This window comes from Protopterus annectens, chromosome 2.part1 (assembly GCF_019279795.1).
Source record: "Protopterus annectens isolate FY-2018-M chromosome 2.part1, PAN1.0, whole genome shotgun sequence".
Lineage (NCBI taxonomy): Eukaryota > Metazoa > Chordata > Ceratodontiformes > Protopteridae > Protopterus > Protopterus annectens.
Genome location: NC_056729.1, coordinates 1,958,836,963 through 1,958,863,944, shown reverse-complemented (window position 1 = coordinate 1,958,863,944; position 26,982 = coordinate 1,958,836,963). Strand labels below are relative to the sequence as shown.

At 39.8% G+C, this 26,982-nt stretch overlaps 1 protein-coding gene across 3 annotated transcripts in view; it reads right to left on the bottom strand.

The window, feature by feature from the left end:
- DST (dystonin) overlaps positions 1-26,982 on the bottom strand; it is a 4,096,730-nt gene that overhangs the window by 369,018 nt on the left and 3,700,730 nt on the right. For all 3 annotated transcript variants that reach the window (XM_044063350.1, XM_044063347.1, XM_044063348.1), the window contains one exon: positions 21,993-22,121. In XM_044063350.1, the coding sequence (XP_043919285.1) occupies positions 21,993-22,121 (129 nt within the window). The remainder of the gene's footprint in view (positions 1-21,992; positions 22,122-26,982) is intronic.

Here is a 26,982-nt window from a genome sequence, read left to right as displayed (position 1 = left end):
CATTGGAGAATATTTTTAATCATAACTTTATTGTGTGCTCTGGAAGAATTTTATATATTTCTGGGATTATCCCATCTAACTATGGAGCTTTATTATCCTTCAGATTTTTAACTTGTTCGTTCACTTCTGCTAAGATTGTTTGTTTATTTAGGGTACTATTTTGTTGTTTTGATAGTTTAGTCTTGATATTTTCTTGTAGAAATATATCTATTACATCGTCTGAATCTAGTGGTGACTGCATGTCATTGATTGACCGATAATGATTTCTAAAGGCTTCTAATATACCTCCTAAATCAGTTGTTCTTTTTACTGTGTTGTTATTCTTGTATTTAATTTCATTAATGTGATTTTGTTTATTAATTTATTTGGATCTGATAGCTAGTTTATGTAAATGTCTGGGGTTTACTGAATAGGACTGTAGTTTAATCTTTTCTAAGCTTATAGCAACCTTATGATTCAATATTTCTAAATATATGTGGTTTAGCTTAGAAATGTCAGTAAGTACTGCTTTATCATTTGATTTTAAATTTAGTTTCAACTTATCTATTTTGGCTTGTAAATCACAAAGTTCCTTGTCCCTTTCCTTTCTTCTTTGAAAATACCAAGCTTTAACTCCACTAAAGATGTGAACTTTTAATGCATCTCAGAGTATGATATCTGTTACTTCTCCATTATTGTTGTTTTCCATAAATGCATTTATTTCTTTTAATAACCACTCATTAAAACCTTTTAACTTAGTAACATAGGCTGGGATTCTTTGAAAATTATCATATCATCTTTTTTCACAGTCAAGCTGAACAAAAAGGCATTATGGTCAGAGAGTGGACATTATTGTATTGCAACATCATTTATTTTAGAGTAAAGAGTGATAGACACCAAAATCTTATCAATATTAGTTTGTGTGCCAAATCGGAAAGAATAATGAGTGTATTGATGTGAATTTTGAACTCTTAAATTATGTATGTCTCTAAAATTCATTGAGGCTATAAAACTGTTTACCTTTTCAGCTTGTGTTGTTAGTTTAACCTTACTATTTTTAGAATTGTCTTCATCTGATAACAAGCAACTGAAATCTCCCGCCAGAATAATTTCTCCCTTTGCATGCAAAGTAATGATATCCAAGTATTTCTTCACATATTTAATTCCTAGACCAGGAATCCAATATGAGTTTACCAGTGTGAAGCATTTCTTATTAACTTTTAGCACTACTAAGCTTAACATTCCATCTTTATCTGAAAATGTGTTTAAAATTTTAGGTAGTGTATAAGTATTATTCCATAGTATAAGAGTACCTCTCCTTTTGGCTCTAAAACAGGAATCTGTGTGGACTGTAAAACCATTAAATGATAATTTTTTGCAAATCCTTCTCCAGCAAGTGTGTTTCCTGCAAGACGATTATCTGAGCTCTGTGCATTTTAATGAATTTAATTAAACCAGCTCTTTTGACATTGTTATTTAAGCCATTAATATTTAATGATAAGTATTTATATATCATCATTTGTTAAAGTTACATTTAGAGCATCAACAATACCTTCCAAGTATAATGACTTGAAGTAATTCATGAAGTTATGTATCATGGATGAGTCAAAAATCTTTAGAAACAAATTCTGAAACCAATAACTAAGAAAACATACATACATGGAACCTAAAGTTCCAGGTTTAGTTAATAAATTAACTAAACCACCCTTTAACACCATAGAACACCAAAAACATACATAAATAGCTTCTGCTTTAAATGTAGTATATACAAAAAGTAAAGCATTTCTAAGGTAACTCAAACAAATATGAACATAAATAGTCCATCAGGCAATCACAGTGGATTCATATGTAATATTGTGTAAACCACTACTAGGTATTGAAAAATAAGGAGTCAGTTTCATCAATTAACCTAGTTGTTTTATCGGCATAAGCTTCTAATACCTATATATTTTATACCTGTATTACAGTCTCTTGTGCTTATAACTATAGCAATACAAAAAGAAAGGAAAAAAGGGGGGACCATATGATGGTCTATTAATACTAATTGAACAGAACAGAGTGACCTAGAACATTTTAACAATCCATTCCTACAGTGCATATGGTCATACAAAGATTTGAATCATAGTATCATAACTATCATTGCAACTGAGTCTGATTATATTGATTTAGATCTGCATCAATGAGAATACCTAATATAGATTAAAGTTGCTTAAGCATGAAAGCAACAGAAGGAAAAGGAGACTCAATCCTATATATATCTTTGCATTCAGAATATTAAAGAAATTGGTTGTTTAAGTACTCAAATATTAATATATTATCATTTAGGGCATGCTATCAAAGCAAAGAATGGTATTCTGTCAGACTTCAGTGTTTCAAAGCAACAGACATACAGTAGCATTAAAATGCAATTTTCCTCATTAGACTAGTAAAATAATCACTCCATTAAAGGCCTAACATGTTAAAAATACATATTTAAAGTGATTCCATACCTTTAGATGCATAAAAGATGAAAAAAAACAAACAAAAAAACAGTTACTTTTTCTTCTAGTTTCATTTTCAGCTTTACTTCCTGGTTTCTGAGTCATGCATGAGCTCAAAGGTCATGTGATATCATCGCTCACTGTATTCTTGCCGCCAGCTTCTCTAGCTTGTTGCTAGTGCCCTGTAGATGCTCGTGCATGTGAAGAAATGGGCTTAGAAAAGGCATTTTTGGCAGGAATTGCAAACAAGTTTTCTCCATTCCAAAGAAGCAAAAAAGTGCACGAGCAGCCTCTACAGTGGAAAAAACATGAACAGCCCTTCTCTAAAAATATTGGAAACGTAAGATTTTCCCCATAAATGAATAATTTACATCTCTTAAACTAAATTAGGTTAAGAATTAAAATTAGAGCATTTAGTTAATGTAAAGCACTGGATGTTGATATATTACACTAAGAAATGCAGATTTTAAGTAAATACATATATATTAATCATGATATGAACAGCTTTCATAAATGTCAAGAGGAAACACAACTATCTTAAGTAAACCATCTCCTAAGGACACATTTGTTGTGGGGATTCCATACAGTGTAATCATAATAGACTAAACAGTAAACTCTAAAGTGTTACCCCACCACTAACGCACATGAATGCTTTACTTTGGAAATCATGAATTAATAGTAAGATAGCATGACTTTTGTATCCCAAATTTATTTATTATTTATTTATTTATTCTGGTTGGTGACCGGGGAGGTCCACTGGGCTCAAGAGCCCGTTTTCAGTGGAGGCCCAGGGAGAAAAGCTCCACAGTACAATGTTACATCATAATGAAAAATACAAATAAAATATACAAAAACTTAAAATATACAAAAACTTAAAATACAAAAACTTAAAATACAAAGAGAAAAACAAATATTTGTTTTAAAGTCATAAAAGGTGGAATTCCACAGACAGTTGGTAAAAGCATTCAATACTGAAGTAATTCATAGTTAAGCAAATAGGATGTTAAAAGAGTATTGTCCTGGAGGATGAGAGGCATTAAGCATAAGGTTGGAGGCAAATGCATTAGTTACATTAACAATGTAGGATGAAGGGCGAAATTAGTAAGGTATGAAGTTAAGCCGGGAGAGACGGAAGATGAGAGCTTGGGAAGTAAAGAATGAAGAGTGCAGTTATATTTTCTTTGAGTCTTTAGGTAGCAATGGAGTTGTGTTTTGAAGGTGTGTAGGTTGTCACATGTCCTCAGAGTAGAGGGCAAGGCATTCCATTTTATACCTACGGAAAAGGAGAGTAGAAGTTGACCAGCTGGGCACTTGGGTTTGTGGATGGAAATAAGGTTTTGGTGAGAAGATCTAAGGAGTCTGGGCGCTGTATATGGTTGAAGAATATCGGATAGTGCGAGGCAGCTGGTAGGTTGGAATATTAGTTTGTGGGCAGAGAAAATTTGGAGGTAGTCTAGCTGATTAGGGAGATCAAGCCAATTTAAAGTTTGTAAGGAGGTGCAGTGATCAGAGAGGGAATTTGACTTGGTGGCGAATTTGGAGATTTTATTGTAGCATACTTCCAGTTTAGAGGTTAGGGTGGAAGATAGATTAGTAAGCAGAGGAGCACCATATAGAAGAGATGGAAGGAGATATGTAGTGGCCAAGGTCTGTCTAGTAGATGGGGAGAGGAATTTATTGTTTCTGTACAGTGAGCCGAGTTTTATGTGGGTTTTCTTGATGTTAAGTTGGATGTGGGTATTGAATTTTAAGTGTTCGTCAATGGTGACCCCTACGAATTTGGCGGAGGGAATAATGTCAGTGGTGGAGTTGTTTAGGCTAGTAATATTAAATGAGTTTTTTTTCAGTGGGGTTGAATTTAGAGTGAGTAAATAGAAGAATCTTAGTTTTGTTAGCGTTAAGTGAGAGATGGTTTTGGTGCATCCATTTTTCAGTGGTTGAAAAGGCGGTTTGAGTTAGAGACTTGAGATCTGTAAGGTTGGAGGCATAGCAGATCAAAGTTGAGTCGTCTGCTTATTGAACAATTCTGGTATTTGGAATGGCTTTGTGGAAATCGTTAAAGAAGATGTTAAATAGTAGAGGGCCAAGTATGGACCCTTGGGGTACTCCTGTGGGGTTGGGAAGGAAGCTGGAGGAGGCTTGGCCCCATTTCACAGCTTGGGACCTGTCTGAAAGGTAGCTGGAAAACCAGGATAGAGTTTTTGGGGAGATGTTGAGGTTTGATAGATGATTTAGTAGATGAGAGTGGGAGATGGTATCAAAAGCTTTAGATAAGTCTAATAGAACAGATGAAACTAAGTTGCCAGAGTCTCGAGCTGAATTGACAGAGTGTAAAAAGGAGAGAAGGGCTGTGTTGGTATTATGTCCATGGCGGAAGCCGTGTTGTGTAGGAGAGAGCAGCTGGTGTTCGGTTAGGAGTGGCATGAGCTGCAGGTGAATGCATTTTTCAAGAATTTTGGAGATGGGTGAGAGGATGGCTACGGGGCGGAAGTTGGAGAAGTTACAGTTTTTGCCACCTTTATGGAGTGGAAGAATAAAAGCAGAGTGCCATAGTTTGGGTACATAGGACTTGAGTAGTGATCTATTTATCAGGATGCTGATAGGGAGTGCAATACTATCAGAGGCAGGTTTTAAGAAGGAGGAGGGGATGTTGTCAGGGACATTGGTACAAGGTTTGAGTTTGGAGAGAAGTTTTTTTATAAGGAAGGTAGACACAGGTTTAAGTTCAAAGATAGGAGTTGAAGGAGACGAGGCAGAGGAAACTTGGGCAGAGGGGGATGGGGGAGTGTTGCTGGGGAAGGTTTTGGTTAGCTCAGCAATAGAAGAGGTGAATAAGGTATTGAATAGTTTGGCAATTTATTGGTCAGATTTGCTAGTGTCAGGGCAGGGGCTGTTAGTTGTACCAGGCTTAAGGAGAGAGTTAATGGAATTCCAGAATTGTTTAGGGTTTTTTGCATAATTTATTTGTAGATGGTTATAGTAGGACTTTTTATCTATTATGACTTGTTTTTTGGCTAGGTTTCATAGTTGTTTGTATTTAAGTAGGAATACAGGTTGTTTATGATGTAGATAGCTTTTCCAAGATTTATCTCTTTGTTGCATGATTTTTTTGGTTTCTTTAGTTAGCCAAGGAGCAGTCTTGGCTTTAACTCTTTTTGTTCATATAGGAGCTAGGGAGTTTAGGACAGTAAGGAATTTGGAGTTGAAGAAATCAATGGCTTCGTCTAGGGGTAGGGTGTTTAGTGGGTTCCAGCTGGTGTTTCTGAGGGAGTCAGAGAAGGTGGAAGGGTTAAAGTTAGTTAAATTGCGCGTATGTAAGAGTTTGTGGGAGAAAGAGGAAGAGGAAGTGGTTCTGTGGGTGAAGGCAGGGAGGTGGTCTCCTATTGGGTCAGGAGTGACACCAGATGTAGTGGTTCTGTTAGGGTGAGACACTAGGATCCAGTCTAGGATGGAGCCTGTGAGGTTAGTTTTGTTGGGCCTGGTGGTAGAATTAATAAGTTGAGTAAAGTTGAAGAGATTGATAGATAAGGTGGGAGTATGGTTACTGATTTTTTGCCAGTCAATATTTACATCTCCCATTATATAGGTTTCATAGTTAATGTTTGAGGAGGTCCAAGAGAGGATGTCTTCCAAGGTTTTGGTGTTGTTACCAGGAGGAATGTAAAGGGAGATGATGCAGATACTTTTGTGGACATTTAATTTTAGAATGCCAGATACTAGTTCAGTGTTATTAAAGGAAGGGATATGATTTGAGAAGGGAGTGATGGATAAGTGATTGGAGTAGATTAGTGCTACACCACCACCTCTTCTATTTAGGCGGTCAGATCGGAGAGAATGAAAACAGGGGGGGAAGGAATTCAGTGTCAGTTATGTGTAGTTTTAACCAGGTTTCTGAGATAGCTAATATGTCAGGTGAATTATGGTTAAGCCAGGCATGAAAGAGGGTAATTTTATTAGCTAAGCTTTGGGCATTGATGGTGAGGAATTTGAGGTATTTATACTTTGGTTTGTTGTTGGAGTTAATGTTATTTGTTTGTGAAATGTTTGGTCCAGGGTTGGGATGAATGTCGCCTGCTAAGCTGAGGTAGGAGAGAAGGTGAATAAGTTTGTTAGGAGTGTGTTTGGTTAGGAATGGATGGGAGGGGGTGGGTTTAGGTTTGTAGTATTTGCTGGGGATTTGGAAGAGTTTCAATGTTGAGAGCAGGGTGGGATGAAAGGGAGTTAAAGAAGGAGAGATATTGTGGAAATGATGTGTGGGGTAGGGAGGTGGTGGTTGATGTGGAGGGTTTAGGTAAAGGTTGGTATAAGAGGTGGTATGATATAGAGGGAGAAGAATGAGGAGTAGGAGTATTGTAGGGGCAGGGATTGTAGTAGGAAAATAGAGCATCATAGAGAGTAGTTTGAGCAGAGGTGTAAAATAATTTGTAGGTTAGACAGAGTTAGGTAAGGATTGGTGGGTGTGGAGGAGAATTGCTGAATGAGGTATGGTTGGTGGAGGGGGAGGTGGTTTTGAAAAAAATGGGAGGAGTACTGTTGTGAGGGGATTGGGTGATGTGAGAGGGAGGGAGTATGGGATGGCAATAAATGTAGGACCACTGGGGGCGGGTAGAAATTGGGGGCAGGGTAGGGGAGTGGAGTGAGCCCACAGCGCGAATGGAGCGAGATGGAGCAACAGGGCAGAAGAGTCCAGCTGAGTGAATATATAATGAAGTTAACTGCACCCCGGTTATAGTAAACATATGGTATGAAAAATAAATAAATAAATATATATATATATATATATATATATATACACACACACACACACACACACACACACACACACACACACACACACACACACACACACACACATGCACACACATACACACACACACACACATATATACATCTATACACACACATACACACACACACACACACACACACACACATATATATTTATACATACACATACATACATGTATACATACATTGATATATGCCTATACAAAATAAAGACCTTTGTTTTGTATATGTATTCCAATAAAATATTATGTAAAATAAAGACACTTTACCTTTGCTTTATGTATATATTCCAATAAAACATTAAGTAAAGTGTTCTGCAAGAAAGTATTTAGTATTATTTGATAACTATCCTATTTATCTTTTAATTTTTTTATTTGTACTTTCTTTGACAGTCCAAGTGTTCTTAGTTGCATGTCTTTTCAGACTCTGTGTAGACCATTCCACGTCCTCGATATCAGTTAGTATTTTTTTCTTGTGAATAAAGTCCAAAGCCCCTGACAAAGAGCTAAAGATCTTTTCACCTTCTGGTAAAAATATTTTTATTCAGGAGGGAAAGACAATTTGTGCTTTTATGTTAACTTTTTTAAGAAATTTTATCAAGGGAACACATTCTTTCCTTCTAGATATGACAGATGAAATATAGTCATTGTCAAAACGAATGAGTTTTTCCTTTATCTTGATGGGAGAATTATTCCACGCAGACTTCAGAACCAAATCCTTATCTTGGGAGGACAAAAAACTAACAGTGATGGATCTGGGGTTAGGAGAAACTGTTGCTGAAGCAGGTTTTGCTACAGCCTCTCTATACCAAAGAAAAAGGCTTCAGAAGGATTTAGTGCTGTTGGAAGCCATTTATTAAGAAAACGTATCATATCAGTTCCCTCTTCCTTTTCTGGTACTCTATAGAATATTCTAATGTTGTTTTTCCATGACCTACTTTCTAGGTCTTCCAGCTTTTCTGTTAGTTTTGTATTCTGTTTCAAAAGAAACTCATTTTGACTTTCACATTCCATCAGTCTGCCATCAACATCTGTTACAGATTCCTCGATAGAAGCAATTTGTTCAGAATGCTTTTTAGCCATTTCACTAAGAATGCCCAGCTGCTTACTACAGTCTTGTTTAATAGTATCTATTTTATTGTCTAGTTTGTTCATTTTTATAGATAGTTCTTGAATAGTAGTTATTAATGTTTGCAGCTCCTTCTTTACCACACTGTCCTGATGAGAGCTATTTGAGTTACTCATACTTGGATTTCTTGAGGAAAAACTTCTTGACAGGAGAAAATAATAAAAACTTATGCTTTAGTACTAATTCTTGAAAAATAATAAAGGACCTATATTCACAAATCCTCTGATATACTTTGGGATTAGAATTTTCAAAAATTAGATTAAATTTTCTATCGGAATAAAAATGTTATAAGCAGAGCTAATGTTCAGTGCTGCTAGCAGTCTGGCATCTTGGCCACGCCCCATAAACATGATAATTTTGATAAAAGGCTTGAAGAGCTCACAGAATGGAAAACTGGACTACCATGTTCAGTATTTGAAACAGTCAAAAGCTTTGTTACACTGCAGACCATAAATGCTACAAATGTTGTTTTCATAACTTCCTGCAGTCAAGATGAAATACATTAGCACAGCAGTGGTGTGGCATTTCTTTCTCTCTGAGGTAGGGGTTAGCTGTAATAGTAAATGTGGGGCAGACTGCAGTTACTGGGGAACACCTTTAAAAATGGTTCATTAATTTGTTTTTGCTGTTGCATACTTAGTGTGTTGAAAGTTATTTTGATAAAGAAAAATCACAAACATAATAAAAATATTCACAGAACATCTGTGAGTTGTCAAATATGCAGATGATGCTACTAATTCCTTTGCAGCTTCCATGTCCCTCTATCAAATATCTGGATTTGTACATAAAACAAACATATCTAAAACCAGGGTAACCCAAAACACATATAACGACTGATTTCTTGAACTTCATTATATGAGATCTTTTCCAGATCCCAAATCCTGCTTATACACTTGACATTCTCCTGGTTCTCCATATCTCCTTCTCTTCTACAGATTTAAGTTTTATTCTTTACCAGGAAAGACAGGAATATTATAATGCTATAATTACTGATCAGGCAAGCTGACACTTGTAGGCCTCAACCTTGTTTTAATTTACTTATCTCTTGTTCCTTCTTCCTGATCTATCACATATTCTCCTTTCCTCTTCGTTATAGAAACAGGTTCTTCTTTTTATTACCTCTTACTACAAAAGGCAACACTTATGAAATGAGGAAGTGTAACATTTTCAGTAGTGTGTCATATAAAGAGATGCTTGCAGCTTTGAAAACATCACTGATGAGAATGAAACTAAATAAACATGTGAAGGACTAACACTGGTTTTCTATCTTCTCTTCTTTCTAATTACTGTATCAGTCTTACAGTGCCCACTACCAGTGACAAAGCTAAATGCCCTGAAGGTTACTGCATCATTCAATTTAATCCAACTTTCTCAGACTAAAATAATTTTTTCAGTTTGAACTACACTATCTTTGAAAAGTGTTAAAAATAAATGTGTTTGTATAACATACGCTGCCTCGAGCCCCCAAGGGAGTACTAGGGCCTAAGGTAACATAAACTCCAAATGGTTTCTGATTAAATATTTTGCAAAAATAAATAAAAGCACTGAGCAGTTACTAAGGAACAGTATTCCACAACATAGCAAAATGTTCTGAACACAGAAATCTCCCTGGATACCAGCAGTGTGCTAGATGACTTACTATACCATCTGACAGAGGAGACCAGTAACAGTTTTTCTCCTTACCTCAGAATAGTTAGTGCATTTTTTGCACCAAAAAAATCCATGAATTCATCAAGCCATGGAATATGAACTCAAATAAGGTAATTAGGCAATAATCCACAACTGTGTGTGGATGTATCAGGATTTACCCATGGGTGTTGTGGTTTGATTACTAGAGCGAAGCCACGTGAGTAAACTAAGCCAACTGCGGCTAAATCCTGACATATCCCCAGATAGGAAGAGATTACTGCTATTACACAATTACAATACTCGAAACAAAGAAATTGCTTTCCTTTCTTAAGTAATGCATATGGCATTTACATTCCCACACTTGTGCAGTACATCAGTGCAGGAGAAGTGATGGAGAAAACACAATCACCATTGTTTATTTTTTGTTTGTTTTTTTGATTTCGGTGCTTACCTGTTATCGCAACCAGATGTTTGTGGTCGTGAAATTCCCATACTTCAACTTGTACGAGGGCATGAAACACTGTAAGGTGTTTTTAAAAGTCCTTATTGTTGAGGGAAAAGTTTGCATTACCTTCAGGTACAGAAAAAAATTTACAAAATCCTCTTCCTGATTTGCGTGCATTACAGATGCACGCTTTAATTGTCATTGCTGACAAATGGAATGTGTAAGTAGTGGCTTTGGGCTCCAGTTTCTAATAGGGGTGTAAGAGCAAGTTTTACGTTGTGTCCCTATATTGTGTGGGTTACATTTCCCAAAGAAGATTTATTATTATTACTAAAATGCATAGCAGAAGGATATGCCTTCATAATGAGTTACTGTTGTTTCCTGCACTCCGCGTGTAACAGTCTTTTCTTTTTAAAGTGTCTCTGTCCCCAGAACTTTACACGCACGCAAAACACGAAGAGGATTTTTTAAGTTGATTTATCAAGTTTTGTTTGCTGCATACTTGGTTTTGTGAAAGACATGCAGGGTAGCGTGAAGATGTATAAACATTACCATACACACGTCCTTCTTCACATGACTGAGAGGGAGCAGCCCTCCGTACTGCATTGCTCACTCTCTCTCTGCCCAGGACAGCATGTTCCTCTGGGATGCAAATTTGACCGTTATTCCTACTGCCAAGTCCTAAACCAGCTGACAGAATAATAGTTGACACTTGACACTAGCCTTTCCCACACTAACACTGCTAGTTTCACAAAACCATTGCAGCATGTGTCAGGGCCCAAATCTGGTTGCGATAATACGTACGTACTGTTTTTTTTTTTCTGCGTTAAAAACAGACATTTACAGGGACAAGCAAAAATATGAGGAAAATTGATTACCTTTCTGTTTTAGTTTTGTAGAACATACCTGATTTTTCTCATATTTTTGGTGTGTCCTCCACAGCATATGCCAATAGAAAAGTCTAGCTGCTCAATGGTACTTCAGCGGCCAGAATTTTTTTCTACTGTTATATGCTCGATTTACAGCGGGCATGCTGGTTGGAATGTCCAATGAGCATGCTCATTTCAGAACAATAATGAGCTGTTATTGCATAATTATTATTGTGTTCCATCACAACAGTTACCTTCACTTCATGCCAGGTAATTTAATTTAAAATATATCTTGTAATTTTTTTGTGTAAGGGGGTTATGGGTCATAATTTACTTTGGGAATGATGGACGAGTATCTGAAAATGAAAATGAAGGGTCACAGTAAAGACGGACTTTTTTATACGGAGACAGGTAGAAAATGGTGACTAAAAAAGGCCTTTCTAAGATAAGCCTTGAGCCATGTAACAAAGGTATAAAAGTATGGCAATAGCAAAAGAAAAGTCCAGCTACATCTAATGCTGTCAGTTTCAAATATTTATTGTTAACTGGCAGAACTAAGTAAAATAGCTTTTGTGACCTGCATTTTATTTCACATACTTAGGTAATGGTTATTAAGCATTTGACTTATTATGTACTACTGGCCCTCATCTAGGCTGATAGAAAACTGCATTTAAAATCCCTGAATGTGTGCCTGCCACTGAAATTACCTGGAATTTTTTACACATCTACAGGTGCAACTACTCTACCTTACATCCATTCTACTCTCATAGTCTATTAGAGAGTTTTGAATCCAGGGGTGTGACATTAGCACTGTGAGGGTATTTATAAGCACATATGGAAACGGAACTCAGAAACTCAGTCATTCATTCTGCAGTAACCTGCTTAATACAGTTCAGTGTCAAGAAGGTGCCACAACATATCCTGGCACTTGACAAATACAAGGTAAAGAAACTAGATCCCAATAGAGCACTAGGGCTGTTACAACTATATCCCTTGAAAAATATATGGTGATATACTCCCCTGCTTCACACTTGGTAGGGCCTCTTGTGAAAGGAGACTTGGAGGACAAGACACACTAACTATTAATGTAATGACAGTACTTCTGACTGAAACAGCTGTCTTTCATACAAAGTACTATACAGGTGCCATATCAAAGCACATTTAACAAACAGGTCTGTATTTTAGGTTACCAGTTACAGCACTGCTTCAGAAATATGAACCTTGTATTTTTAAGCTCTATATTTTTTATTAAATATTTAGGACCATTACCTACATAACATAGACAGTTTGATAAATTAATTAGTATGCTTAATTTGGATCCATGTCAGATCACTGAAAGCAAAGCAACTGACCCCTTTTTTTTCTCTCTGGAATACACAGCACCAACCTCCTTATGCAGTTTGTTTAATGATATATTACATTCATATACTTCTCCTTCTATTAAGAATATCAATAAAGAGAGAAAAGGAATGCTTAATGTTAAATATATAATAATACACTCACTGGATGAAAGCTTCTGTGATATGATTAAGACACAAGTCAGACTATATTTTTTCCATGAGGCTGTATAGTTAAGGGCGTGCATGGCTAATATGTGAGAGAAAGTGCTAAGTGGATGAACCTGTAGGTGTTACTAAATATGATTTTTTTTTTTTGCTCACTTAAGTATAAACAGGGGTTCATAACATTTTCATTCCCATAGCTGTTGCAGTAGTGATGGATCTGTTGCATGGAAAATATCTGAATCTGGATTGGAACACATTAGAATGCCATGCTAATACCTCTTTTGTGACTGGAATGGCATTCTGGTACTTCTAAACCCCTTCAGTGTTTAAGGTTTTTATGCACCAAAAATGCAGCTGTGTTTATTCCACTTTGTTGGGTCTGGCACTTGCTTACAAAAGTCCAACTTCAAAAAAACTTGCCCCAGTGGATGCCATTGAAAGTGTGCCAACAGGCATCCTTCAAGGCAGAACATGTTTTCAGATCATAAAATGTAATTTTTATAGAAATCATTTGTTGGCCATAATTCCAGCTCTTTTTCTCTTTATTCCTTATTTTTGACTTTGTGAACAATTCCTGTTCATCTTCAACAGTTTAAAAAAAATAAACACACAGATCCAAATCTGACTAGCTGTCAGACTTCATGATCTGCCATTATCACAGTAGGATTTTGTGCAAGTCTGTGATACAGCTAGTCAATTATTAAGAGCATAGTCAAGGTGGAGAATGGTTGAACGCTTATTAATTAAAAAAAAAAAAGTTACGTACTCACCATAACGTTCCATGTTTGTAGTCCATCTCGCCCTTCATTCTTACTCATGGGTTCGGAGCTGATCTTCGGCTCTGACACGGCCTATTTACAAGCTCAAAGTCTTCTTGTTGGCTCATGGCTAGGTAGGTATCCCATGGTGCACCAGTACAATCCCCAGATCTTGTTTGCTGCTAACAGAAATAATAACAAACATACAGAAAGAAGCCAATAATAAAAGGTCTCCAGTGAATAATTTAAAGAATATTTTTCTGTCTCCAGATACTTCCAGGATGGGGGCAGGAGGGAGGGTTTGTAAGAATGAAGGGTGAGCTGGACTACAAACATCGAATGTTATGGTGAGTACATAACTTCTTTATGTTCTGTAGTCCTATCTCGCCTTCATTCTTACATATGTGACAGCATCCCTAGCACCTTATTCTTGGGTGGCTCAAGGAAAAATACTCCTGAGTACCGTGGAACCAAAGGATGCTCTACCCCTGGAGGTTAAATCCAATTAATAATGAGTAATAAATGTGTGAGGGGTAGCCCAAGTTGCTGCTGCAGAGATATTATCAAGTGGGACTCTGGCTTGAAAGGCTGCAGAGGTAGACTGAGATCTGGTAGAATGAGCCTTAATTTTGAAAGGTAAAGGCTTACCATCAGAAGCGTAAATGTAAGCTATACAGCTAGAGATCCAATTTGAGAGGGTCACTTTGGAAACTGGTAGACCTGATCTGGATTCAGAGAAGGAAATAAATAATTGATCTGACTTCTTGAATTCCTTAGTCTGGTGCAAATAAAAACATAATTGTCTATGAACATCCAACTGATGAAACCTGTATTCTGCTGCGTTGGAATGATTTGGGAAGAAAACTGGAAGTTCTATGGATTGGTTCAAAGTGCTATGGGAACAGACCTTGGGGACAAAGGATGGATTAGTATGAAGAGATACTCTGTCTTTGTGAAAAATTGGATAAGGGGGTTTTACAGACAGTGCTTGTAACTTTGACACCTGTCTAGCAGATGTGATTGCCACAAGAAACAAGGTTTTCCAAGACAGAAATTTCAAACGCGATGAATGAGAAGGCTCAATGGGTGGAGACGTTAATTTGGATAGCACAAAATTCAAGTCCCATGAAGCAACCGGTTCCTGAAGTGGGGGTTTTAACAAAGTGGCACCTTTGAGGAAGGTTTTGTTCAGCCTATGTGACATCAGATTAGAATCTTGTATGCCTAGATAAAATTAGAAATCGCTGCCAATTGAACCCTGTTTGTGGCAGCCGCAGATCCCTGGTGGAAAAGTTCAGACAGGAATTCCAAAACCACTGGAATGGAACTGGTATACGGGTCAACATTCTTTTTCTCAGCCCAGATAGAGAATCTCCTCCATTTACTGGAATATAATTTCTTAGTGGAGAGTTTATAAGATGACGTTAGGATATGAATCACTGAGGGTGAGAAGTCGTGAAGCCTGACTAGGGATGGAACTGGAGCAGCCAAGCTGTCAAGTTGAAGGTGTGTAATGTGGGATGAAGCAAACCTGACATGCGTCAAGAGATCTGGCACTGGGTCCAGAATCCAAGGATCGTCTAAGAGAAGAGGCCCGAGAAAGGGGAACCAAACCTGACGAGGCCAGTAAGGAGCAATGGGGATCAGTTTGCTTCCCAGCTATTTCGCTTTCTGAATAACCTTGGATATGAGAGGAAAGGAAGGGAAAGCATAAAGGAGACCCAGAGGCCAATTGTAAACAAGTGCATCTCTTGGTGACTCCCCCGGAGGGGGGATGAGGAAGAAATAGCTGCTGCATTTGGCATTGATTGGGCTGGCAAAGAGATCGCAGCAAGGCTGTCCCCATCTGTGGAAAATCTGATCTGCTATTTCCTGTTTCAGAGACCACACATGAGGCATCAAAATTGCCCGCCTGAGTTTGTCGACTATCATGTTGGTTGTCCCTTGGATGTGCATTGCCACCAGAAAACACTGGAAAGATATCACCCATTTCCAAACTCGAATGGCCTTTCGACAGAGTGGGTATGATCTGGTTCTGCCTTGTTTGTTGATATACCATGCTACTGACATGTTGTCTGATTGTATTGCAATCGTCCCAACAGGCAGAAGGTCATGAAGTACTTGCAATGCCAGGAGCACCGCCCTCATCTCTAGAATATTGATATGCAGGTGAGCCTCGTGATCTTGCCATATGCCTTGGACAGTCTTGCCTAGATAATGCCCCCCCCACCCTATCTGTGAGGCATCTGTAGTCACAATGGCAATGGGTTGGTGAGGGACAAATGGAGTACCTGTGGTTAACTGGTTGAGTTGAGTCCACCAAATGAGGTCCTTCTTGCAAGAGTCTGTCAGCAGCATGTGATGAGTTAATGGTAGATGTTGAAAGGACCACTGGAACGACAGCAGCCACTGAAGAATCCACATCTGTAGTCTGGATAGTGGCACTAGTAGTATGGTAGAAGCCATGGTCCCTAGAAGCTTCAGAACAGTGTTGGACTTGACCTTTCATAAGGAGAGAAGACGGTGAATTTGAAGAACCAGATTCTGTGCCCTTTCTACTGGAAGACGAACCAACATGGTTACTGTGTCTATCTCTGCGCCTATAAAAATCAGAAATTGAGAGGGCAATAACGCAAATTTTTCCCAATTGATAGTAATCCCCAACTGGGCACAAAGTTGAATGGTAGTGTCCCTGGTCTGAAGAAGTAGATGCCTGGTGGTGGTGGTCAGGAGCCAGTCGTCCAGATACGGAAACACTTGGAATCCATGACGTCTCAGGTGAACTGTCACTACTGCCATACACTTGGTGAACACCCTGGGGGCTGTAGTGAGACCAAAGGGCAGAGCACGAAACTGGTAGTGACTGGATCCCAGTTGGAAGCATAGATGACTCCTCAATGCCCTGTCCATTTTTATGTGATAGGAAGCATCTTGGAGGTCTATTGAGCACATCCAAATGTCTTTCTCTAGTAATAGAAGTATAGACTGCAGTGTCACCCTCTGGAACTTGTCCTTCTTTACTGATTCATTCAATCTGCTGAGATCCAAGATGGGCCTCCAGTCCCCTGTACGTTTTGGCACTAAAAAGAATCCAGAGTAAGTTCCGGATCCTATTTGGTCTGCTGGGATGGTTTGGATGACTCTTTTTGCCAGCAACTTGTTGACCTCCACAGTTGCCTGATCCCTGTGATTGGGTGGAACATCCAGGATCCTCTTGGGAACATGAGGTGGCAGAGAAAAGGGTATGACATAACCTCAGGTGATAATCCTTTGTACCCATTTGTCTTGAGTGATGCTGAGCCAGGATTCCAGATGCAAAGAAATGCAACCCCTGACCGGCTCCAGAGAAGCACAGTCGGGCCCTACATCAGGAGTGCTGATAGGGCCGGCCCCTACTTCTCATCAGAAGGGGTGACAGTGGGCCAGCCGCACCTCTGCTTAAGGATCTCCAGGATGCCTACAAAGGACACATCATCAGAGGACGACTTGGGGGACCCTTCTAACTCCTCGAGGTTGGAGTCTGAGGTAAAAGACTCATCCTAGGAGTCTACATGCTTCCCCTTGTATGTCCTCTTCCATTGGGGCTCCTTGGAAGGATATTCTGGGGAGGTCTCGGAAGAATGGGAGCCACCAGCTGGTGGCTCCTGAGACTGTGGGCTTCTACTGTCCAGAGAGGGAGAAGGAGCTGAGACAGAAGTAGGTGCCCTAGCGGGGAGAGTGTCGGTACCCCTGGTAGGAGCTGATGATCAGGACAGCACACTCCTCATCATCTCGAATGCTGACCTCTCCAGCTCCGAAGACCTCCCCGGCTCCAAGGAGACCGAGGATGCCATCAGTTCTAGAGCCATCGGCTCTGAGATAGACGTAGGATCCAAGCTCACCCTCACCGACACGCTGAGAGGAAGGCTCGGAACCAAAGACGGTCGGTTCCAGGTGTCCCTGTCGGGGTCGACTGGGGAGCTTTGACTCTTGGACACCACGGATGGCACAGAGAGTGTCACAGTGGAACTCGGCTCCGAAACAACTTCAGGGGGAGCTGGAATCGAGGGTTCCACCAGTGGTACCAAACACTCCGGCTCCAAAAGACCAGCACAGCTCGGATGAGCAATCACCGAAGGGGTAACAGACTGGCCCCGGGACCGACTCGGAGCCAACAAGAATTTAGGTAATGCAGATGACTTCAGGAGTCTCAGCACTACTATCTCCACATCTTCTTCCAATAAACTCCTGGAAGACCTGGAAGACAGTGTGGGAGAACGGGATCTCTGCAATATGGGTGACCTTAATGTACGGGAGACCAGTAAAAGATCCGTAGACTGGCTCCGGTGAATACTATCAGTGGTCAGCTCTGAACTACTTGTTGCCAACCCTGTAGCCACAGTAGTAGAACTCTCGATTGGCTCCAAACTCAGTGGAGCCGAGGAGGCAGTAGTTTTGCCAGATTTGGCAACTTTAAGAGGTGGCTCCAAATCACCAGCTGGTGTCTGGGAGGGCCTCTTAGAGGATTTGGATTTCTCCTTTTTAGATCCCTTAGATCTAGCAGAGGAGGAAGAGCTAGCCAGATCTTCCTCAAAGAAGGCCTCTAGGAGACCTTTTAATATGAGCTTATTTTTCCTCTCTTGCAACACCCTGGCACTAAAAGAGTGACAAAATAAGCAAGTTTCCTGTAAGTGGATGGCCCCAAGACAGTATATGCAGCTACTGTGGCCATCCGTTATAGACATCTTCTGTGAGCATTTCACACACTTTTTAAAGCCAGTTGACCTCCTCAGACATCTCACAGAAGATTGCAATTAGACACACAGAGAAAGGGTAAGTGGGAGGACTAGGTCCTCTAACTTAAACGGGCCTAGCCCTAAAAATACCAACAAAGACACACCACAAGGACTAGGTCCTCTAACTTAAATGGGCCTAGCCCTGGTAGAGAAGAAAGGAAGAAAAGTAGGTCCTCTAACCAAAACGGACCTAGAGGGAGGTATAGAAGACAAGTCAAGAGTCTCGTACAGACACTAGCAAGAATACAAAGTCTAATTATTGAAGAAATGAAAATGAAGGCCAAACAGGCCAACTGTTCTCAGAGAAACCGCACACAAGAAGCGCTCTAGCAAATGCTAACTATCTAACTACAAACACGACACTAACTATAGCTATATAAGGCTATCAAAATATGAAAATAGCAGAAATATCAGAAAATTAGAACAAAATGTGTTAGACTTAGCCATGGCCAAGAAGAAGCACATCCGAACTCATCGACCCGGCAAATGAGATCTGGGGATTGTACTGGTGCACCATGGGATACCTACCTAGCCACGTGCCAACTAGAAATCTTTGGTTCATAGGTTAGATTTAGGTTCTACCTTCGAGCTTGTAAATAGGCTGAGTTGGAGCTGAGGATCAGCTCCGAAAACATAGGACTACAGAACATCATTCTTTTCTATGATCAGTGTGATCAGATGAGTCACTGCATGCAGACTGAAGATAGCAAATGGAAGAACGACTTTGCAGAATGCAGTTTCACATTCACTAAAACATTAACTCTCTCTGCTCCTCTTTGATGCAGTTGTTTAGATGCAGCAGCAGCTGTTCAGTTCATTTTAGGTGTAAATCATCACAAATCAAAAGTCAGCTTTCCACGAAGCAGACCCTCCCCAACTAAACCCACACAAAGTGTAAATCAAATGCAAACAAATGGATAGAGTCATGATGATTGGTCAGATGGCTCTCAGATATGTCCTCCCCAAAAAAAGTCAGGGTTTTCAAAACTCCATATTCCTGTCCTTTTGTATAAACTCACCATAAGGCAAGGTTTTTAATAAATGAAGGGAACATGTGCCACCAGCATGAATTAATATATCTACAGATGTACCTTCTCTGGATAATTTGTAACACACTAACTTGTAAGTAATTAACTGTATCATCATAGATGCTTTTTTTATGAAATGTATACTGCAAATGTTTCAGTCCATTCATTGACAAAAAAAACTTGCCAGCCTCACCGTTCTCACCCTTACATAAACAAGTAAATCATCGATATAACATAAAACATGACTATAGATCTAGATCTCCAAAGAGATGCAGCATTTCAGAAAGACAACTCCCAGTCATCTTTATAAGCCACATCAGAGAGTCTGTTTTTCCCTCAAACTATGTGCCTCATTTATGACCAATGTGGTGACAAGATGGAATAGGGCACAGAGTGCCATGGAGGAACCATAAGTAGGAATCTAAACCCCTTATCATGCATGAGCCTACTGAAGGTAAAGGACCTCCCTCTATGCTGCCCTGATGATGAAGCACTTAAAAAGAAAGCAGAAGTGAAAGAAATGATTACCCCTGGGGTATGTCCTTCTCTCCCCGCCTCTTATGTTCATCTGAGGCCAGGTACTCATCAGGTAATTCAATATCTGAAAGTTACCTTAACAGCATGTGAAAGAGAAGGGAGAATCCTCTCCACTGATGTGACAATGGAAGTCTCACAGTGAGTTCTGGTCTGATTTGCAGGCTGATGAGACAAACAAGTCAGTAATCTGACGAGCAAGAGCAACTTTTCTCCTTTATTTTCCCAGCAGCCCTGTAATGATAATGAGCTAATCGCAGGATCGAGATGTCTTAGACCACCAGCAAACCGAGGCCACAAACAGTGCTTTCTACACTACAGCCTTCGATACTCATTGCATAAAGAACAGAGACTTTCAGAGATGCAGGGGTGATTCTGACTACCTGAATTAATAACGTCTTTTGGCTTTTCCCAGTTAGGGGTCGCCACCGCGGAACTCTGGTCCACTCATGATTGGCAGTGATTTTAACAGTGCAGAGTTGCCAGCCCGATGGCCAACCTTCAAAGGAGGCACACCCATTCACTCACACACCTACCTGCATGTCTTTAGCATCACTCGACTGCGGGGAGGACATGCAGACTCCACAAAGAAGGCGCTCCACCCGAGAATCGAACACTTTCTGTCACTACATGAAATACTCTGTGGTCACTGGAAAGCATCCTTTTGATCTCTGGACAAATATAAATATAAAAAGTGTAGGATAGGGATATGATAATGTCCTGTATTCTGCTGTTTAGTAGGAAATCTTACATTTCAATGCCTGCCCGTTTTTCTTTTCATACATTTGATGATTCAACAATTGTGACCTGTATTAATATCACTTTTTCTTCTGGCGTGGCAGGATGAATGGAAGTCATCCTGCATTCACAGTGATGTTTGATGATCGTCCTTCACTGGGTACAAAACTTTAAGGCTGAACTAGCTGAAAAATGCATACGTTTTTGAATACTGACCAAGCTGTAGAGAGAACATGTAAACACTGTATTGTGTTGCCAGGTTCTGGCATCAGGAACATTATTCAGCAAAGCAGCTTTGATTAGATAAACATGACAGAAAAGTAACTTTTCCTGTAATTAAGACACTGACAGAACTGGTCATTTAAAACATACAGAAAACTGAATATAGCAGCTAAAAGAATAACATAATAATTGAAGGGAAGAAAGCTCAGTTCTAGCTACAGGCAGCATTAGGAAAGAACTACAGAGGTCAAAGTATGCCATTTTCTGTACAAGCAGTTGTCGGCTGGAAAACCTAAGAAGAAGAAAGCTGCCAGTTGTTTGTTAGGGGTGAGAATTGTTCCAGGAATTAAAGCTTAAGAAATGGCTATCCCTTGCAGGCATTACAGAAGTGTCAGATGCTTGGTAAATGTCCAAAAAACAGACAAACCACAGGCTCTTTACTCATAAAAGGGCTGTTCTTTATAAAACCTGGAATAACAGAAAAATATAAATAACTTGAAATAGTCCATTCTTCAATTTAAACAGTCTAAAGACTGCAGAACTGTGAAAATGCAGATTTTATGCTTGTCTGAAGCATGCTAAGACCTGTAAACCCTCTACCAGTGAAGTGGGACAGTAAGGGTACTCTAAAGGCACTGCATACTGAAAACTAAATGTGAGTTTAATCAGTTTTCTCATTCAGTTTTATAGAAATACGGCTATTTATTTTGCAGCTTTAGCAGTGTTGCCGAAATAGTCATGCACGATGTATCTGCATGTATTCTTGAGTGGTGTCATATGAAATGAATTCCAACTATAACTGCAAAACATTTCAATCTCTGCAATATTCAGCCAAAGATCAGTCACTACTTTTATATCTTGACCATACATTACTGTGAAAGCATGCTTAGAATAGTGTACTATGATGTCACATTTTGATAAGTGCTTGCTAATATCCCAGGCTCCTAGGGTATTTGGCTATATTGCACAATTCAATTATGAAAATATATGCAGAACTACACACATATATAGATAGATATAGTTTTTATTCCATTAATCCTTGCAAATCTCAGTAAACAGTTACCATCTGCTGCACTTGAAGAACAAGTAAACTGACTTGCCCTAAGACACTCACCAAATGAGAATTAAGTTGCTCTCTAGCTGTCTCTGGCATTCCTCCAACAGGTTTTGAAGACAATAACTGCCGTTCAAGTTCTGTCAGCCACTGTTGCAGGTCTTCAACTTCACCATGGAAGCCCTGAGCCTGTATATAAGAGAAAAGTCACATTCAGTGTTTGGGCAGCAACCACAGAGTTAAAGAAATTAAAATGTATTCTTTTACCTCATAAAAATCAGATGAACGTTGTAAATAAATCATTATTCTGTATCACTTTAAAAATAATTTATTTCAGCTTTGTGCATAACATAAACTGATGTTTTATTCTCATAATTTACTAGAAGTGAGGTAACTTAACCAAGAAATATGTAACACACAACCCAGCTAACAACTTAAAACAGTTAAACTGCATGCAGAAATCCTAATGATTTGGGGAATAAATTAGTGTAGAAAAATGATGCAAAGTATACTAGGAAACGGAATACATCAGGCACCCAATAGAAGAAATGCCTCACTAGGACTACAAAAAAGGCGTTTTGCGGTGATTCATGCTAACGATTATGCAAACCTCAACTGAGAAGGTAAGTACAGGATACAGTACACCTGTTGCAGTATTCAGTAATGTATAAACTAGGGTAATACGTATGAGCAGTTAGGGCAGCAGGAAAAAAAATATATGAAGCTGGGCTGCTCCCCAATTAAGATGAAAATCAAATCATGGATTCATGAAAAAGTATGCAGAAATGTAGCAGACTTTTGCACACTATGGTCCATACTTTCTCCAATGATCAGTATCAGTATCACTATATCAGGATCAGTATCAGTATATCAGGATCAACCACAGCCCATAAGGCATAACAACATACCCAACACTCTAGTCACAGGTGACTCTATAGTCAGGCACACTGATGTTTCACTCACCATGCTAAACAAGGAGAAAGTTACTGTCAGCTGCCTTTCAGGTGCCAGGATCAGCCACATAATGCATGCACTCAGGTCACTCCACAACAAGTACATATATGACTCTGTCATTGTCCATGTTGGTGTGAATGACCACAGACGTACCTCCCTGAACTACATGAAAAGAGACACGGAGGAGCTCTCTGATCTTGTAGCCCAGGCAGGTATGACCCTAGTCCTGAGTAGCATCCTGCCATCACCCAGAATGATACCACAGTACAAGGACAAAATGATTGACTTCAACAATTGGCTAAGCTTCTGGTGTCATTCTAAGGGGTCCAGTATTTGTCTGCCTGGGATGACATGATCGACAAACCACAATGCTTTGCTAGAGATGGCCTGCACCTGTCACCCTTGGGATTCCAGATACTGGCTATGGCTCTTGCCACCCCTATAGTGCCTTTTTTAGGCAAGGTTCAAATGACAAATTCACCACCGTAACAGGTACAAGAAACAAAATCTGAGGATAATGCTATTCAATACTAGAAGTCTAAACCTCAAAATGCACTCACTCGAGGCACTCCTTAAAATGGAGAACATTGACATCTCTGCATTGACAGAGACCTGGTTCAAGGCTCCAGAGAGCAACCCTGCATTACCAGGCTATAATTCATACCACACCTTTTGGCCGCCTAATCTGGACCGAAACACTAAAGGTGGAGGCGTGTGCATATTCATTAAGCATATCCACACTTCCAGGCTAGTTGCTCAGCATAATGCATCCAAGATTATCCAAGTGCAACTAACTGGGCAAGACCGCAATCCAAACTGTAGCTTGCTACAGATCCCCCACCATGCCTCAGGATTCCCACTCCTCATTTCTTGATACACTCGAAAATATTAGGGTATAACCTAACACCCTAATGGGCGATATCAACTACCCCACCATTAACTGGGAAAACTACTCATGTATCAACACTTTTGCTCAACATTTTCTGGAATTCATCAATTCCAGTGCCTTGAATCAACTTATCCACACCATCACCAGGGCAGCAATATCCTAGACCTGGTCATTACCAACATGGGAAACTGGTGTTCCACACCAGAGGTCAATTCCTCATTGGTCAGATCCGACCACAAGCTAATCACCCTAGACATCCACATCCTGCCCCCCCCCCCCCCCATTAGGGAAACCACCGTAAAAAATTTCTCCAAAGCCAACTTCATGCTTCTTATGACAGAAGAGGCAAACTTCATGACACCCATGCAGATGGACAATAGAGGTACGACTGCAGAATCCTACACAAATGCACTTTATAAGCACTTAAATGAGTGCATGGATCATGCAATCCCTAACAGAACCAAGATGCTATCCTCCAAAAAAGGAAGCCAATCCGGTGGTCCCCTGCCATAAACAAACTCTATAACAGAAGAAAGAAACTGTTGCAAAAAAGAGTAAAATCCCATGATTGGAGGAACTCCCTGGTCAGCCTCAGTAAAAAGCTGAGATTCCTCATAAAATCCTCCAAAACTAGTTATGAAAACAAAATCGTCTCTGATTCTAAAGACAACCACAAAGCATTCTTTACCTATGTCAAGAATCTCAATGGCAACAGTCAGATCTGCTCTGAGTTACAGCACAATGGCACTAAATATACAGAACCAACTGATATTGCCAACATCCTGGCAGATAGGTTCAGTGCTAACTTTATCCCCCTCTCACCCCCTAAAGGGCCCATCTCTATACCTGGAAGAATACAAAGTTCCTGTAATCATGGCTGCACAGGTAAAAAACACAGTCTCCAAAGACAAGAACACAGCATCCATGGGACCTGACAACATCCCAGGCTTGTTCTACACAAACTACAGAACGAACTGGCACCCCACCAGAGTACCATGTTCAATCATAGCCTCACCTCAGGCTTTGTGCCCACTGAATGGCGCACAGTGATGGTTATCCCACTCCACAAAGAGGGAGCCACCACGGACCCTGGGAACTACCATCTCATTAGCCTGACAAGCCTGATCTGCAAGGCTATTGAACGTATCATCATGGAACTTATAAACAATGACATTGGTAATCTCCAACTCTGAACCCCATCCAGTTTGGGTTTGTAAAAGGCAGATAATGTCTCCCAAACCTGATAGATTTCTTTGAAATGGTCACCAAAGCCATAGATGAGGGTAAGGTGGTTCACACAGCCTATCTACATCTCACCAAGGCTTTCAACACCACTCCCCACTCTGGAATTATAAACTCACTAAACTAGGTATAAATCCCTATGTCACAAGATGGGTTGGCAACTGCCTCACTGACAGAATCCACACTGTGAAAGTAGCAGACTCCAAATCCGACATCAGTTCAGTGACAAGTGGCATACCACAGGGTTCAGTCCTGGGTCCTTTCCTGTTTGGTATCTACTTCTCAGAAGTACAGGCTAACACAGAAGGTCTTTGGCTAATGATGTTCGCAGATGACTGCAAACTAGGAGTCATAATCAAAACTCCTAATAATGTGGACATCATCCAAATGACCTGCTGGCCAGCTTCTCCTCTCTTTCTCACTAGGCAAGAAATAGAATTCTCTCCCTCCTTCACTTAGGACAACACCAAACTTAGAAACCTTCAAAACTCAGCTTTTCTCATACCTGTCATCCAAATGAAAATGTTCCCGCTTTCACCCTACCTAAATTCAAGGGAATTTCTCAAGGAGTTCTTCATACTCCTTGCTCCTAACCTCCTTCTAATCTCATATTTCTATTCTCCTACAACAGACTCAAGCTCTCAGTAACTGATTAAGCAACTCTCACTTGCTTTCAAGTATGTATATAATGTGTTGTTGTGTCTTTTGGCTTATCCTGGTTAGGGGTCGCCACAGTGGAACTCCGGTCAGCTAATGTTTGGTAGTGGATTTTTACATGCCGAGTTACCAGCCCTGATGCACAACCTTCAATGAAGACATGCCCATTCACGCATGCCTCCACACAGAAGACGCTCTAGCTGAGAATCAAACGTGACAACGTCTTACTGTGAGGCGATGCTACCGCAGCAAAGTATGTATATAATGTAAATAGCAAATTACTTCTATTGACTGCACATCAAGTATATACCTTACTTATTTTGAATAATTGCATGTAAACTGTCTCCCCTCTACTAGTATAATAACGCAAGAACCTTAGATCTTTTATTATAAAGACAGTTGATCATGCTGGCTCTGAATGCAAACACCTGTAAACTATGTTGTTCTCTAATATCTGTTAACTGTGTTGTATGCTGTACTTTTTATGCATCTGCATTTCCTTACGGTATGAATATTGTATATGTATTATACCTTTATAATTATGTAACCCTTACTGTATTACTTATGGAGTTTTTCTCCCCGGGCCTCCACTGAAAATGGGCACTTTCAGGCCCAGTGGACTTCCCCGGTAATCAAACTGAAAATAAAATAAATAAATAAAATAAAAGGGCCTCACTGAGACATACGCCTGGTGTCAAAGCCATGGTCTCAATGCCAAAAAGTGCATTGTCATCCCTTTTGGTAAAAACTCTGTACCCAGGAACTACCACATAGGCGGTAGTCTACTTAACACTGAAAGTGTGATAAGAGACCTTGGGACACAGGTGGACAGTAGTCTCTCCTTTGATAATCACATCGCCACAGTAGCCAGGAAATCCTTCTACGTGGCATACCTCATCACAAAAGGTTTCTCATCCAGGAAAAAAGAGGTCATTGTTCCCATCTACTCATCACTCATTAGAGCCATTATAGAGTACAACGCCCCTTTTGGCATGTACCTCACAAGACATCTACAACAACTAGAAAGGCCGCAGAAATACTCACAAAAAGGATTATCAGCCTCAAACAGATGCCCTATGCAGACCATCATATTGCCTACTCAGAGGCAATCTCTACCTAACATACAAAGCTATGTCAAACCTAGAGCTGTTGGACATGCTCCACTTAAAGAAATCCCAATCCCTCCGAGCTACATGCTCTAGGGACCTAAACCTTGTCACCACAATAAACAGAACATGCTGGAGGGATAGATTCCTGTCCCAGAGACTTTCCATAGTCTGGAACAAACTACCTATCTATATCAAACAA